We start from the raw sequence: 17,971 nt of genomic DNA, 5'->3' as shown, positions 1-17,971 counted from the left end.
TTGTCCCCATTGCTCGTAATCGGTCGCTAATTGTTTCTTGGGTCACATTGAGCGCTTCTGCCCATTGTTTTTGAATTTGGGTTAGGTCTTCATCCAATAACTCTTGCAGTTTCGCATCTATAAACTTTTTCGGTCTACCAGAACGTTCTTTGTCTTGCACATCAGAATTTACCACTTTTGAATTTTCGAAATTTTCGAAAACGATTTTTTTTTTTTTTAGTTTCTACTAGCAAACGATGACTTAAACACTGTAAACATCCTCAAATAGAAGTAAACAAATTCCGGAGACTTTTATCGCAACACTTAAAACTAATTAATAAAAACATGTTTCTTTTTACAGAGATAAAACGTTAACGAGGCTTCGGCTGGTAGCTCACTTTATAATCGGTATTCTGATTGGTTCAATCTACTACGGAATCGGTAACAACGCCGCAAAGGTAATGAGCAATGCCGGATGCCTGTTCTTCACCGTCATGTTCATGATGTTCACCGCGATGATGCCGACGATTCTAACCTGTAAGTCGTTGATCACAACAAAAAAGCTCTTTAAAACTAACACTATTCTTTCGCAGTTCCTTTAGAAATGTCCGTGTTCGTTAGGGAACACCTCAATTACTGGTACTCATTGAAGGCGTACTATTTTGCTAAAACTTTGGCGGACATTCCATTTCAAGTAAGACCGAATTAACTTTCGCCCCATCGGTGGTACTAAAGGGTTTGTTTCAGATCGTCCTGACCACTTGTTACATCGTAGGAGTTTATTTCATTACAGCGCAACCTCTAGATCCCACTAGGTTCTTCATGTTCCTGTTGATAGCTGTGTTAACCGCTTTGGTTTCCCAAAGTTTCGGTTTATTAATAGGAGCCGGATTCAATATTGAGGTAAAAATAATTTCATGTCATGTCTAGTTACTAAAACAGAAAATAGTAATACGAGGGTCACTATTTATATTTCGGGAATTGGTAATACTGAATCGGGATTCATGTTAATCCATCTGACGGTTCCATCGCAAAGAGACGCGGGATTGTTCTTCATCATGACAATGCGAGCTCTCACACATCGTCTCAAACAAGAGACTATTTGAGCACTCAAAACATCGAATTGATGGGTCATCCGCCGTACAGCCCTGATTTGGCACCCAATGACTTCTTTTTGTTCCCATCCGTGAAGAATAAACTGCATGGTCAACGATTTCCATCGCCCGAAGAAGCTATTGAAGCGTTAAAAAATCACGTTTTGATATACCTCATTCGGAATGGAATAAATGCTTTGAAAACTATTTTAAGCGTATGCAAAAGTGTGATCATGGTGGCGAGTACTTTGAAAAACAATAAAAATATATTCGCAAATTAACTATTTGTCTTTTTTTATTCCCGAAATATTAATAGTGACCCTGGTATAATATGTAGGATATTATATAATTTAGAATAAACCAGCTGTATTGAAACAGTGTTTTTGGCTACATGATTTGAAAATGGAAACATTGAAAAATTTAACAATTTACTATACATCACTCTATGAGTCCCAGGAACTAATAGAACAACAACTTTTAAGCAAAATTCAACATTCATCAAGATTGCATAATGTACTTAACAATATTTTACCCAAATCGGAATAATTTCTTTCAAAATAATGTTTTTTTTTAATAGGTATAAATAAATATACATTAAAATTTTCCATATATAAATACGATTTATACAATCTGGCCGCGTTGTGAAATGAAATATATAATTTTTGATATTTTGGTGGCTGCACGACCATCTTCAGACTACAGAAAAGTGAACAAAGTCATGTGTTAAGTCTTTCAGAAAAAAACTGTGTATTTTTAATTGATATTACCGCTAAATCATTTTGGTTATAGAGTAATTAGTACTTGTATAACCTTTCAAAGTATTTATTTATTTTCAAGAAATTATCTACAAACTAAATGAATAATGTATTTCTTACAACGATTTAAAAATAACACAATTGTTATTTTTAGTAACTAGAATAAGTTGAGTTGAATATATTTACTAGATAAATTTGTTTTAATTAACTAGGATTATGAAATATTCTGGTTTGTGTTATTTTTAATTTCGAGATAAAAGAAATGGTGAGGTTTTTATTTATAGCTTATTACTATTGACTTGTTTAGCAGAATAATTGATTATTTGACCTGCTTGATTGGATTAACTAACTTAACAATCTTGATTAAATTAGATTAATACTGCCGAGGCTTTGTTTATATAAAACATGGGTTGAAAAGTCCTGAATCGGTCTAACACATAGATGGCGCTAGTTTTATTGCAACCTTAAAACGAAAGCTGTAATATTTCATGATATTCTACTCATAAGTTTGTGAGTGACACTACTTTAGTTATTTTCAAAACAGTGGATCAATTTCGTGTTTTAATTTTACACTGCTTCTTGATGGAAAAAAATACCAAGCGAAGCAATGACTTTAAAAGTGTTATAAGGACTCCGCTGTATCAGAAAAAATAATAAAACTTTGGTTTACTGACACCAAAAGTGTAGAACCACCGATGATGTAAAACGTAGTGCATGTTCAAAACGTTCATGTTCTGAAAAACGTGTTGGTTTTATATCACATGAGCATGAGAAATGACTATGAGAAAGCTCTGTTCAAAGTGGGTGCCGCGTTTGCTCACTGTTGACCAAAAACAACAACAAGAATGTGTTGATGATTCTGAGCAGTGTTTAGCCAGGTTTAAACCTAACAAACCGGAATTTTTGCGTCGATATATGACAATGGATGAAACATGGATCCATCACTTCTCACCGGAATCTAAACGATCGTCATCTGAATGGACAGCAACTGGTGACAGGCCTATTTTGAGGCAAAAGATAAATAGTTCTACAAAAGTAGTATTGAAATGTTAGAGGGGCTCTGGAATGATTGTGTGGCTCTTGATGGAGATTACGTTGATAAATGAAGCCGTGTTTTCTTTGTTACACCCTGGAATTTTCAGCCCATGTGTTATATACATGCTGATTGTTTTCGTGTTTTGATACTAATGATGTTTTATATTTCAGAGTGGTGTATTTCTCGGCCCAATATCAACCATACCGATGGTCCTGTTCTCCGGATTCTTCGCGAATCTGGACGACATCCCGTACTACCTCAGCTGGCTGCCGTACATCAGCTACGTGAAATACAGCTTCGAGGGTAGCATGGTGGCCATATACGGACTGAACAGGCCCAAGCTGGAATGTACGGTAGACTATTGCCACTTCAAGCATCCGACCACATTCCTCAAGCAGATGTCCATGAAAGGGGACATGACCACCTACTTCATCGACATCGGCGTGCTGGGGGGACTGTTCGTTTTCCTGCGGATCGTCGCCTTCTTCGTGCTTCGAATAAAACTGTTCCAAAACCGTTGATCGGCGCGCTTAGCAAGCACGCAATGAGAATTGTGATAGTCGAGATTTACGTTGGTCATTTCGATTGTGATTGATTTTTCTTTTTCTGTGCTTTTATTATTCGGAGAGCACGACCGGACCCTCTTTTTATTTCGTGAAATTCACTCAACAACGAACATATTTGTTGTTCATCGGCCATTTTCCTTTCTGTTGTTCATCATGCATCACCAAACCAATTCAGGGATGGGCTTAGAGTTTAGTACGTTATTATTTCTGTTGCAATTAGAATAGATATTTATTATTTAATATATGATGCACATTTTTGTAAAGATCTTTCGTCGGGCAGTATGGTTTTGTGAGGTATTACTTCTGCCGGTCTTTCGTTGTGAATGTAATTTAACAATAACGACCCGTCAGAGGAAGAGGAATCATAGTAGATGGCTTCAGAGATATTCACTGTAGGCATTTTATTTTTATATATTATTTAGGGTTATGATAACATTTCACTAAATTTTTGTGAACTATTTAAGTAGATATTAAGATTAACTACTCAATATTTACAAATACATTTTTTACACGTGATTGAGTTTTTGTTAATATTACAGGTGGTTGCTCCAAGCTACCAGCACTATATCAGTCACTAACTGTTCACCATTTTGTGTTTGTTCGATTAAAAGTATTGAGAATGGGGAAATCTAGTTAACCATGCAAAACAACTGTTTATTATTCTCCTTATTATTGAATATTCAAGTTTTTGTTAATTAGTGTGGTAACTTATTTGTTCAAGTCAATTTGTCTTTTGAAATTTGAGTAAATAGTTTTTGATGAATCGAACAAGTTGAATTACCGGAGAGTCTATCAATTTTACTGAAGATTATCGAAGTTATAGGTTATTAAGTTAATTAAATAAATAAAATAAAATTAAAATGTCAAAAATCATTGAATACATTGCTATGGCCTGAACTTGCAAGGAAAAATCCAAAATATCGGCTCCAACATACACAGGAGCTAAATCTCTTAATCTCTTAGAATTTGAGATATTCTCGATAATATAATATTACCTAATACTCACATTTAATTAATAAACAAAACTCTTTAAAGCATTAGTGACAATAATTAGAGGTTAGAAATTAGCAAACGTTATAAACCAAAATTCCAAGTTAATGCGGCAACATTGCCACGCGCAGACGTCGTAAGTTTTGATGACGTGCATTGACGATTTTATTGAATAGATTTGTACAATTTTTGAATATAATTTGAATTGAATTGAAATATAATTGAAAACAAAATTATATATACAGTTCATTCATCTTAATCATCAGATTTAGCAATGTGGGATTCATGGCTATTTTTTTAAACCTAAAAACCATCTGCAATGGAATGCAATGGCCTTTATGGAAGATGGAAAGGCTACGCTGAAATTAATGAAGATAATTTTCTTTTATAATATTTTTAATCATCCAAACTTAACAGTGCCACAACTATACATTTACAAAAATATATTAACATATCTGTTAGTTATCCTTAAATATACTATACACAGTATTATTGAAGATCATTGCGTTATTTCTTTATGAGATGCGGTTTGGAACTGAAGAATCGCTTTTTCACAAAATAAACAGCTACGAAGATCACTCCTAGGAATGCCAAGCCTGCTATGATGCCTGAAAGAAAAACACCCTATAATTCGCGAGAAAAAACGAAGCAAACTTACAACCTGTAGATATGGCTCTTATGCTCTTAAAACCCGGATACAAAGCTCGAATCTTTTCGCTGATCGCTTGTTGGTCGTCGATAGATATGGCTAATACTTGGATGTCATATTCTGTGCCTTCTAGTAGATTTCTTACTGTAACATATATCGTTTATTTTCATGTGAAATCTGTTTATTATAGTCTGCTTACTAAGATAACTGCTTTCAAGAGTGTTTACTGAACCAAAAACATAATCTTCTGGTCCTTGTGTCCACCTATAAAAATAAATAAACCTTTTAATTTGTGTTGTACTTTAGACACCGCTATATATAGCGATGTATATTTGGTTATATATCATCATTATTTCAGGTATAATTCTATAATAACAACGTTTTGTGTTATAAAAACCTTAATTTGTACCAATTATAAGAAAAATATACATCATTTAAAAATAATGAGCTTCAAAATAACAATATCAAATTGCCGATGATGTAAGTTATTTTTTGAATAAATTTTCGTCCAAGTAAATCATGGTAATTGGCTCATTTTGTTCCAAACTTGTTGAGGATTATATGACGTTCATTTTTGTTAGTAACTTTCGTTTTTTTTTAAATTGACAACTAATTTTTTTATTTCAATCGAAATTAAAACGTTTAGAACAAATACATTATGAATACGTTATGTTATGCTTTAAATATAATCTTATATAAATCAATTAATTATTGTATAAGTATTTTTTTAAAACTACCTGTTCATGTTGTGTAGTTAGGCATTACAATATACACAGGTGCATATTGAGTTGTATAAGAATTAGATGTGTAATTTTATCCACTAATTCTGTAAAAACTATATTTTTATTATACGTTATTAAGGTATTGTGCTAACTAAAGAAGGAAAAATTAAATTGGTTTAAAAGAAGAAGTCTTAACTAGATTAAAGCGCCGATTACGTAACCCGACAATAATTTCAATCGCCAGATTATATTTGAATAATTTTGTCGTTTTTCATTTCGGCTAATCATCGTAATGGTAAAGCTCGACTCTTATTCAATTTCCTCTCGGCGTGAATCTCTGAATCTACACGAGATGATTGCCTACCTAACGGCGTAGGTTTTGAGAAATTCCATTCCAAAGTCCGGCGGGTCCCATGTGACGAACAATCCATCGTCCGTAGGTCTTACCACGATGTTTTGCGGGTACCCGATGGGTGCTGGACCTGCAAACGATACCAATAGATTACAGGGTTTTATTGGGAGAATGACTATCGTTTACCTTTGAAGAGATTCGTTTCCTCCGGGCTCTTCGTCCAAATTCTAAGGGTTTTACTGAAAGGACCGTCGCCAGCATCATCTTTACACAATATCATAAACTCGTATTCGGTTGCTAGGGGATACAAAACCTTGTTTTCAACATAGAGTATGCATAGAGGTTTAACTTATGGTTCTATCAATAAAACAGTAAACTTACGTCATCTAGTTATGACGTCAAAAGTCGCAATGTTGCCACATCAACTTGTAATTGTTAATCTATAAAAATTCTATAAGAATCTATAAAATTCTCCTTGTGGATAGGCAACACATTCGATATCCAGATGATACGAATTCACTGTTATTTTGAATATACTATAAGTACACCATTTGACTCGTTCGTTTAAATTGCCCTACAAAGGCAGCACAAAAGTGATGTGTATCCAGTGTATGTCCAGTATCCAATATATATCCAGTAAATAAAAGAGCGAGACGTCGTTTTCCTTGGAAGAAATAACCCAAGCTAGATTAAAGATGTCTGTATGACTTAGGTTTGTTTTATCCGGTACATATACAATTATTTATATAGAGGATTTGTGTTCATATACATGTGTATTGTTTTCTTACAGGAATACAACAGAATAAATCATGAAAATATTACCCACAGTTTAAACCCAAGGGGCGATGGCAAAATTACATTGAAAGCAAATGTGACTATACTACATGAAAAGTTTTAGTGTAAAGGCATTGAATATATATAGAGCTAAATTTTGCTGTAATTTAAAAAGTTGTGTGTAAAGTGCCATCAATTAAAAATTAATTATTTTGAAGGGGTTCATTTATTGAAAGAAATGTATATTGTATTGGTTAGGATACTTATAACTATTTTTTATATAAAGTACTGTTTTTTAGTATATTTTCTCCATTCTGACATATATTATACAATTTACCGTTTTAAATATCCGTTCCACAATTTTCACAATAACATTGTAAAAATAATTATAACTTCTCTTAATACATTTTTGCGTTGAACAAGTAAATAAAATGATAACTATCACAGGAACCAAAACGTAGGAATATATGTTGTGTTTTCAATTAGGTTACAGCTTCTTTATATTTACAATTAATTATTTATTTGCATTTTTATAGTTTATTTTTTCATTTATCTATTTATACTTCATTACGTTTTATTTATAATTATATATACTGATATTTTAGCATTTTAGTATGTTATACTATTTGTATTTATGTGGAATTTTATTTCAATTTTCTTTGAGAAATTACTTTTGGCTTTTATTCCAAATTTAAATGATCGATAGAATGTGACGTCAGGGGTTAGCACGTAATACGTACGAAATCCTCAATGAATGAAATGCCTTCCTAATAAAATATTTTCTTTACCGGTCTCTGTAATGGTAATTTAATTAATTAACCGATGGAATGCTGCGAAATGGCATTCTCGGTGCTTTCCTACTAAGACCACGCAAAGCAATTCTTCACTTATATGCATTATATTAGTTATTTATGAATAAGACCTCGAATATTCTTTACCTGGTTCTAAATTAGTGATCGTCGCTTCCAGAGATCTGGACGATGGTACCTGATAAGTCTTCCATCCGCTGGTACTCTCGATTTTCTTGAACCACACGCTGAATTCGACGTTTTTCTGCTTTCGCGACAGCCATTTTAGGTGTACGGATGTCGGAGAGGAGACGGCTGATAAATTATACGGTGCGCTTGACGGTATATTTTCTGAAATGATGATAATAACACACCAAGTATTTTTAAATCGAAATCATCACATACCCACTAAGAGTTCGGTTTCAACTGTTACCGTTGCTGCTTTGTTTGTTGCGGAACATTGATAAATACCCCTGTCTTCTTCTTCAATATCCGTGATGGTCAGATTACCTTCAATTATGGAATATCGACCCATCGGCAGCGAGGAACCTTTCTGGATAACGTTAATATTATCAGTGAGCGTTATTTAGGTATTAAAAAACCGTGTTACCTTGTACCAGACTATCATGGGCTTATGTCCGTTGTCTCCATCTCGGGCGTCGCACGGTATTTCCACCGTTTCCCCCAGTTTCTTCAGGTACAAGTTCTGAGGCGACTTGGTGAAGATCGGAGCTCTTTGAACGATGACGTACATGGCTGGCGAGGGACCCTGAGTGCCTGCGTTACAAATTAGATGAGATATTATCGAAACGGTACCTTTTGTTGGGTTCGGTACCTAGATCGTTGTACGGCGTGCAGGTATAACTGCCGCCGTGGGTCTCGTCCACCTTGTTGAAGTACAGGCTGCCGTTTTTCCGATAGAAAACGCCCTGGACGTTGTAGGGGTCGAAGAGGAATCCGTCTTTCTCCCAGCGTAGGTTGGTTAGTGGGGGATTGGCCCGGAAATGACAGTCTATAAGGGCCGGGCGGCCGTATGGTAGATGGATCTCCGGCGGGGCATATACTACTTTGGCTTTATCTGGAAAAATTGTTCATTTTATTAATTTATCGAAATCTCGAAATTTATGATGTCAGCACGGCGCAAAGTTGCCGCATTGATTTATAATTTTGGATTACAAAAATACAGAAAAAATACAGTTGAAGCAAAAACTTGGCTTGATGCTGAGTTTTCAGACACTGCCCCAGGAAAATCAACCGTCGAGGATTGGTATGCTAAGTTTAGACATAGTGAAATGAGCACCGAAGACGGTGAACGTAGTGGATGCCCAAAATAGGTTGTTACCGACGAAAACATTAAAAAAATCCACAAAATGGTTTTGAATGACCGTAAATAGCAGACACTCTAAAGATATCAACTGAACGTGAACATCATATCATTCACAAATATTTGGGTGTGAGAAAGCTCTGTGCAAAGTGGTTGCGGCGCGAGCTCACTTTTGACAAAAAACAACGACGAGTTGATGATTCAGAGCAGTATTTGAAGATGATCAAGCGTAATAAACCCGAGTTTTTGCATCGATATGTGATAATGGATAAAATGGTGGCTCCATCATTCCACTCTGAAGTCCAATCGACAGTCATCCGAGTGGACTGCATACGATGAACCCGGTCCAAAGTGTGGGAAAACGCACCAGTCGACTGGCAAGGTTATGGCGTCTGTATTTTGGAATGCGCATGGAGTAATTTTCATTAACTACCTGGAAAAAGGAAAGGCCACAATTGAAGAAAAAGAAAGTGCTGCTTCGCCAAGACAATGCACCGTGTCACTAGTCAGTATAAACGATTGCAAAAATGCATGAATTGGGCTTCGAATTGCTTCCTTATCCACCGCCTTCTCCAGATCTGGCCCCCAGGGACTATTTCCTGTTTTCAGATCTCAAAAGAATGCTCGCTGGGAAGAAATTTTCGTCGAATGAAGATCACTAATTTTGCCAAAAAAATATGTTTTACTATCGTAAGCCGGGGACTTTTCAATTGACCTGTTATATAAGCGTTTAGTGACATACATCGCGACCTAGAAATTGATATGGTTATGGACTTTATCAGAAGATTTACAGATTTCTATCAAAGGAGACTCCAGAACCACATCAACACGGAAGCATACATACTTTTAAATGTGGATAATGTCTTTAGACGTTTCCAACGAAAAAAAAACCTTCTGATCTTGCAAATGGTTGAATATTGAATGATTCAGTGGAAAATATATTAGTTGTAGTTGTTTGTCAGTAGGTTTAGTCAGATTATAGTTAATTTTTAGTTGTATTTTTAGTTTTAATATATAAATTTGTAAAAACAGTAAAACTCTATGCTTACATTGAACGTTGAGAAACGCTCGAGCCTTTTGATAATCACCAATCGTATTACTGACTTCACATTCATATTCACCATAGTCGCCCATATCCGTAGGCTTTATCACTAACGTGCCATCTTTCTCCACCTGTAAAACCATTCACATTAGACATATATATGTATACATAAAATTTGATTGTTAATACCCAAGATCTTTGAGTAAGGTCCTGATAAGAGTTTAATGGTATCCCGTCCTTCAGCCATCGCAGTTTAAAGGACAAGTCCTTCACTACGCACATAAATCGTACTTCTTGACCTTCCGTGATGGTCTGATTGATCGGTGGTATAGCCAAGAGATTACCGCCTGAAACATTGAACTGATTTATGGAATTATCTACGCAGGGGAACTGAGATCTTACCACTGACTGTCAGATGGAACCAAGTACCATTATTTCGATACGGAGGCGTTCTGGTGGGGAATTTAACTCTGCACTCATACCAGCCGGCGTCGGATTCCCTGATGGAGGTGAGATTGATTGATGCTCGTCCGTAGTGTTGGATGGGTCTCTCGATGGTAGGCGGATGAGGAGGATGTAGGTGGAATTTACTTAAGAGGGTGATTCTACCCGAATAGTCGTCTGATTCGGTGGATTCACCTTCGTGCCATGAAAATATTTCTTTTTCCTAACACAATAAACATTGTAGTTTAAGATTTGCCATCTATATTATTTCAATTAAATGGCATTATAACAAGAAACAATGCACTTGATCAATGTATTTAACAGGTCAATTAAGAAGTCCCCGGCCTTACACATAGATGGCGCTACTAGAACTAAATCCATATGTTTTTTAGTTAGCCCTAACCCTCAAAAGATGCGTGCATAAATTTGACAGCTGTCGGATCATTAGTTTGTGAATAATAGCATTTTGAGTGAAGCAACTTTTGTTATTGTGAAAAAAATGGATAAAAAGGAATTTTGCGTGTTGATAAAATATTGCTTTTTGAAGGAAAAAATACAGTTGAAGCAAAAACTTGGCTTGATATCGAATTTCCTGACACTGCCCCAGGGAAATCAACCATCAAGGATTGGTATGCTAAGTTTAGACGTTGTGAAATGAGCACCGAAGACAGTGAACGCAGTGCACGCCCAAAAGAGGTTGTTACCGACGAAAACATTAAAAACATCCACAAAATGATTTTAAATGAGTGTAAATTGAAATTGAATGAAATAGCAGACGCAGACGAAAGATATGAACTGAACGTGTGCATCATATTATTCACGAATATTTGGGTATGAGAAAGCTCTCTGCAAAGTGGGTGCCGCGCGAGCTGACTTTTAACCAAAAACAACGACAAGTTAATGATTCGGAGCAGTGTTAGAAGATGATCAAGCGTAGTAAACCCGATTTTTTGCGTCGACATGTGACAATGGATGAATCGTGGCTGCATCATTTCACCACGAAGTCCAATGAAACGCAACGGTTTGCTGGCAAGTTTATGGCGTCTGTATTTTGGGATGCGCGTTTAATAATTTTCATTGGCTAATTTGAAAAAGGAAGGACCATCAACAGTGACTATTATATAGCGTTATTGGACCGTTTGAATGAAGAAATCGCCAAAAAAACGGCCGCATTTGAAGAAAAAGGAAGTACTGCTTAAACAATACAATGCACCGTATCACAAGTTAGTGAAAACAATGGCAAAAATCGATGAGTTGAGTTTTGAATTGCTTCCTCATCCACCATATTCTCCAGTTCTGGCCCCCAGCGACTATTTCCTGTTCTCAGATCTCAAAAGAATACTTGCTGGGAAGACATTTTCGTCGAATGAAGAGGTGATCGTCGAAACTGAGGCCTATTTTGAAGCAAAGGACAAATAGTACTACAAAAATGGTATCGAAAAGTTGGAGGATCGCTATAATCAGTGTTCAGCCCTTGAAGGGAATTATGTTGAATAAAAAAACTAATTTTGCCAAAAAAAAATGTGTTTTACTCTGGTAGGCCGAAGACTTTTCAATTGACCTGTATACTATATATTTTCAATACCGCTGTATTTAAGAAAAAAAAAAGATTATTAAAAAATAGCGTTAAGTTATTGATAGAGAAAAGATAAAGGGCCTTATTTTAAGTCACGTTACGTAACAAATAGATAGAAATAATTTTAGACGTCTAGTTTATTAATGTGTTTAGAGTCTACTTAAGGGAGCTTGAGAGTATATAACTTAAAACTTGAGAGCCGAAGGCAACTAGATTTATTTTCTATTTTTGTGTATAATTTTAAGCAAATTTGTTGTTGCCGTTATTTTTGTAGCATTCAAGGTAAATATTATTTGTTCAAATGCAACAACCTAATAAAAGTGTTGTTATTTAGAATATGAAGGTTCAAACAATGATAAACTTCAGGAAATCACAACAAGTTTGTGTGTTTGGGTTTCTATTAATTCTATTTTTAATTTTCACTTATAAAATAAATATATTTTAATTCTATTTTTAAGTTCCTTATCTATCTAAACCTATTTTTTTTAATTGCAAGAGGCAAGTAACGAATTTCGAAAATGGATCTTGATGCGAACTGCGCTGGAAGTAATTTGTTAAAAATAAAATGGAAGATCTATAATTAATACATTCTTTACGCTCCGTAGAAGAACATGACCACCAATCTATATCAATGATAGTCAACTCCCGCAAGCAGAGAATGCTTAACATCTTGATATATCTAGATCGACGCCTAACTTGGAAAAATTAATTGGCTTATTGGGTGCAAATCCAGGTTATCATTAGATAATAAAATATTACTGTATAAATCTATACTCAATCCTATTTGGTCATATGGAATCCAACTATGGGGAAAGTCTAATATATCTATCATACAACGGTTCCAAAATAAAGTGTTGCGTGTCATTGTCGATGCTCCGTACTATGTTTAAAATGAAGTGATACAATGCCTCAACGTTTTTGTGTGAACTACTTCGAGAGAGTGTTAGCGAATCCCAATGTACTAGCTAATCAGCTCAATATGCGTAGTGACAGTGAAGTGCGTAGACTAAAACGTCTAACACCATCCTATCCGATTATTAGATATATATAGATTTTAGAATAAGCTTCAGAATAATACTAATTAATTAAAAAAGTATTTTGTACAGGAGATCATTTAATGATTTGATTTTCATATATATATAATATATATACATGACATAGAAAATCATTTCATTAAATGATCTCCTGTAGAAAATACTTTTTTATATCACTACATAGTATAAAACAAAGTCGCTTTTTCTGTCCCTATATCCCTATGTGCGCTTAAATCTTTAAAACTACGCAACGGATTTTGATGCGGTTTTTCAATAGATAGAGCGATTCAAGAGGAAGGTTTATATGTATAATACATGCATAATATACTAAGGCAACATTGCTAATTTTAGAGATTTCTAACGTGATGTCGTAAATTAACCTATTTTTTTAGGCTTATTTAGCAATTAGCAAAAACGCTGCCTAACCCTACGAGTTAGATCAAATTAATGTACTACAGTATTGTACACCATAAAAAGGTCTACAAAAAAGTCCGCGATGGTATATGTTTATCTTTTAGGGATAACCCACATTAACCATTTTTATTGTTTACTTTTTACGTGAGAAAATGGCTTATTTACGAAGCTATTTTAAGCAATACGGCATTAATCCTTATCGAGTTAAGTACCTTAAATACAGTGTGCAATTAATATAGATCAATATGGTTCCTTACAGCATGTAAATTAAACAAATATTTTCGGAGATATTACAAATTTAAAATTTGCGTTTAAAAATGTGTAATGTAATAAAAATTGTATGAATTTAGATATTCCAAAAATAGCAGGAAATCTTCATAGTAAGTATAGGGCAAGAGGAATTGTTTTATTCCAAATTTAATGCGTGCAGGCCAAGGGCAGTAATGAATGAACCAAAAATACTGGATCGATTTTAATCATGTTTTCATTGAGTGACATAGGCATATATATTTTATGCCCGTGCAAAGTCGGAGCGGGCCGCTATGTTTTTATATACAACGTTCATATTTTTTCTGTAGTGTATTTAATTTAGTATCAGCATTGCACCCGTGCGAAGCCGGGGCGGGTCGCTAGTATAATATAAACATAACAAATACTTATTGCCCTCTGGCAGATTGTGGAACTAATAAGTGTAATAAAAAGTACAGCCCTAACTATTCGCCCATCTCTTTCTAAAATTGGTGAACGAGTGTGACGGGTTGGTCTGTTTTCTAATAAACCCTCAGTGTCCCCTTGTATCACCTTTTAAGGAATTGCCTCTTCTTTGCGTAAAATAAAACAGGTTTTACGTAAAATAATAGTTTTTTTTTAATACCTTTTCATATATTAGAACTTATTCACCTAGATTTAAGCTTTGTAAAGACAAATTGTAGGTCAGTCGCCAACAATAACAATGTAAAACAATAACAATAACAATGTAAAAATAACTGCAGAAAAGTAGAATCGCAAGGAGATATGTGGAGAGACTTCATTCCCATGTTAATATTAAAGTATTGCAATCCTTGGATAACACCAGAACGAGACACAGACTCATAAGTATAAAACAGTGTGATATTTGGTCTGAAAGGTGCATTTCATAGAAAAAAGAGCAGTGTTAGAGTAGGGACTAAGTTAGGAGTTAACCCTGATTATCCGCCCATTTGTTCTTAAAACTACGTAAATAGCGAACGAGTGAGACGGGTTGGTCTGTTTTCTAATAAACCTTCAGTGTCGCCGTTCCTTTCCGTAAAATAAAATAGGTTTTAAGTAAAATAATAGTTTTTGTTTAATACTCTTTCACATATTATAACTTAATATGTAACAATGTAAATAAAATTCAAAAAAAATCAGATACATACTCCCCGTCTCCAGAACAACTTGTAAGGGATGGGGTAGTCGTGGGGGAAGTCGATCTCGCAATCGAACACTACATGGTCACCGACGGCGGCCGTGACGTAACGGGGGTAACTTTCCTCCTCGTCGTAGTAGGCGGCGACGCAAACGGCACAGCACAGCACTATACCGAGCACGGTGTTCATGTTCTGGTTTCTAACCGAGCTTAGACGGCAAACTGACGCCGCGAAAAGGTAAGATCCGTCGTCCTATGCGCTGGTGACGCAACAACTGGCCCGATCTCGGTCCTAGAGCGTTTGTCGTTCCGTATTTCTATTTATTATCTTAAACGCTATGTGTCTTCTTATTCTATCACGATTAATATTGGAATAGATACGGTATCGTCGTGTGAATCAAATCTAATTACACCCATATATTTGTACAAACTGCAGTCTTGGTTGGGCAGCAGTTTAATTACCGGCATTGAAATACACAAACGTATTAGGTCTTTGTAATTCAATTGCTTCTTAAACATATAATTTGTAAACGATATTTCAAATACCAGATGAGATGTCCTATTTTAGAGACCACTCCAGTGTCTTCTTTGCACTGTTAATAGCCCAAAAACAAAATAAACAGTTCTTGGAACATTTTCCGACGGTACAGTTATCATAGTAAAAGATATCTTTGCTTAAGGCTGCAGAAAAAGTACAAATATTCAACAAGATCACATATAATCATCTTTTACAATATGGATTTTCTCATCCACACTGACAGTGCTTTAGATAAACCAACACTACTCCAGATTGGCCGGTTTAGTTTATTACTTCAGCAGTAGATGCCACTTTCATCTGTATGACTGATTCCAAATAGTTGAACTACTGGAGTTGTTCTAATTTGATCTCATTGAGATTTGCGTAGATCTGTCAGTTGTTTACATTTTGGTAATTTCTTCATGAATTCTCAAGGCATACGGCATCAACATGTGTATCGGTGAATATAGCGTTATTATCAGCAAACGTCATAAGTCAAGGAAATAGCGTCATATTAAAGTGCGATATAAATAAATAACATAATAAAAACGACAATGGTTCGCTTTCGACATCTAATACTAGCCTTGATTATTACCGCTGTGATTTGGTTGAATCATCAGCCTTACCACATTTGCTCAATGGTTTTATCCATTTTTTAATGTTGTTATTTGAAGATTTACTCCTACCAAGTGTTCTATAAGATCTTTCCACCCAGATAGTTGTAAATATACTAACTGTGCGATGTTGATAATAAAAATATTTGTATTACTACCTTGAAGCAACATAAATGTTTCCTTTAGTATTATTAATGGTGATTGGCCACCAAGCGAAAGAGAGATACAGTCGTAACCATCATTACTTTACAAGGAAACATATATCGCATCAGATAATTAATTAGATTCAAACAAGCTGATGCATATTTGTCATCATCTGAGAGAACGATATTAATAGAACAAATTAACTGGCTAAGTGTATGATTGGCAAAAGACTGAAAATAAAAAACGTTTCACAGAAATATTCGTAAGTTTAGTACATAAACAGTACGGAACCTCCTACTGTTTGTTGGTTTCCTAATAAATTGTACATTACAGTGAGCCACATTGTTGGGAGATAAACAAAACGTTTATATGCCTCACCAACTTCAAACAACCTGTCGTATAAAATAACAACAATTGTTGTAATTAACCCACAATAGCGGTTACAATATTACAGCATCATTAAGAGGCCTCACTCTATTAGTTCGAAAAATCGTGTATTATGCCCTGACAAATATATAATTTTTTTGATTTATGAATGAATCGGCAATGAATGAATGAATTAAACTAAAATAACATTAAAAATAACACTTTTTACTTTAGAATTCGATACTTTACGCTGTTTATAACTGTTCTATAATTGAAATGGGGTTTTATTAATTATAAATTGAGATAGCATTTAATTAGGTTAATGAAATTATCTAGACACTTTATTTCGTGAGTATTATTTATGAGATATTAATGAATTCTTGTTAATTTTATTATATAGGATATTCATAAATAAATAGTACAAACACAAAAATATTTCGACTGTTATTGGATTAAACACTTATTAAGAGCCCTTATCAGTTTGATGGTTTTTAAATTTTTTGTAATCTAAAACTATTTTACTATAAAATATTGTTTTCGTATATCAGGTAGAAGAAGGCCAATAGTAGGCTTAGTACCTCTAAGGATTGTAGAATACTTTGAGGATTCTTTTACCATTGAATAGTAGCGACCTTGAGTTATGTCGAATTTTACATCGTGGAGAAACGGTCTACAAAAATACCCAGACGTTGAACACCAGCGGGGTGCCAGCAACGCCAACTAATACACGATAACGAATATCTGGCAACCCCGAGACGTTTATCTGGAATATTATTGAAGGGTATTTTCGATCATTTAGTGTCTGACCATCGTTCAGATCAGACGTGACGACCATCGACTGCCCAAGACCCACCAAGTAACACTGGTGCCATTCAATGTTATATATTATTTGCCTATATATTTGGTGAACAGGCTTGTATCTCACCATGACAGAGCTTGATTAATACTTTTGACGGTTTTTGTATATTACCTACCATTATTCTTTATTTTTGAGAATATTTGATCTCTAAGCCTAGGTGAAAAGAAAATATGAGAATCATTGTCTCGATAGATAGCAGCTCTGAAGTCACAGACTCTTATATAGTTCTTGTAGAGTACTTATATTGTGAGGTGTGACTGCAACATATCATAGCTCTCACAATAAACTCTGCAAACTGCTCTCTATTGGCAAGATATAACCCTGCAAGCTATAGATAAAATATTTTTCTCACAACCGCTAGTGGTACAAATTCTTGAATTCTACAGCCTGCTACAGCTATCTCTCCAAAAACAGCAACGTATTCGTCTAGATCCCCAGACACCGGATCATACCAGGACGAAATGGCTATTTACCTCTGGACCCTGGACTTTCTGGAGTAGGAAAACAAGCTTTGGCTCATTTGAAGGACTTCTTTTTCCTTATTT

General features: G+C 34.9%; 2 protein-coding genes across 3 annotated transcripts in view; one reads left to right on the top strand and one right to left on the bottom strand.

The window, feature by feature from the left end:
- Atet (ABC transporter expressed in trachea) overlaps nucleotides 1–3,946 on the top strand; it is a 66,410-nt gene extending 62,464 nt beyond the window's left edge. For both annotated transcript variants that reach the window (XM_076418311.1, XM_076418312.1), the window contains exons 10-13: nucleotides 341–516; nucleotides 573–673; nucleotides 727–882; nucleotides 3,035–3,946. In XM_076418311.1, coding sequence (XP_076274426.1) covers nucleotides 341–516; nucleotides 573–673; nucleotides 727–882; nucleotides 3,035–3,385 — 784 coding nt within the window. In that variant the 3' untranslated portion in view covers nucleotides 3,386–3,946. The remainder of the gene's footprint in view (nucleotides 1–340; nucleotides 517–572; nucleotides 674–726; nucleotides 883–3,034) is intronic.
- An 852-nt stretch (nucleotides 3,947–4,798) lies between these two features.
- Nucleotides 4,799–15,198, bottom strand: bdl (borderless). Its single transcript, XM_076418321.1, has 13 exons — nucleotides 14,937–15,198; nucleotides 10,474–10,738; nucleotides 10,261–10,418; nucleotides 10,079–10,202; nucleotides 8,541–8,783; nucleotides 8,316–8,482; nucleotides 8,111–8,258; nucleotides 7,856–8,056; nucleotides 6,330–6,440; nucleotides 6,156–6,273; nucleotides 5,269–5,333; nucleotides 5,082–5,213; nucleotides 4,799–5,028 (listed from the first exon to the last, which is right to left on the bottom strand). The coding sequence occupies exons 1-13, from the start codon at nucleotides 15,114–15,116 to the stop codon at nucleotides 4,928–4,930; spliced, it is 2,013 nt and encodes a 670-aa protein (XP_076274436.1). The 5' UTR covers nucleotides 15,117–15,198; the 3' UTR covers nucleotides 4,799–4,927.
- Between the last annotated feature and the right edge of the window lie 2,773 nt (nucleotides 15,199–17,971).

Source organism: Rhynchophorus ferrugineus, unplaced genomic scaffold (assembly GCF_030347505.1).
Source record: "Rhynchophorus ferrugineus isolate W39M unplaced genomic scaffold, kcgeb_rfMv2 rfM11, whole genome shotgun sequence".
In the NCBI taxonomy this organism is placed as follows: Eukaryota; Metazoa; Arthropoda; class Insecta; order Coleoptera; family Curculionidae; genus Rhynchophorus; species Rhynchophorus ferrugineus.
This window is presented reverse-complemented; position numbering and strand designations above follow the sequence as displayed.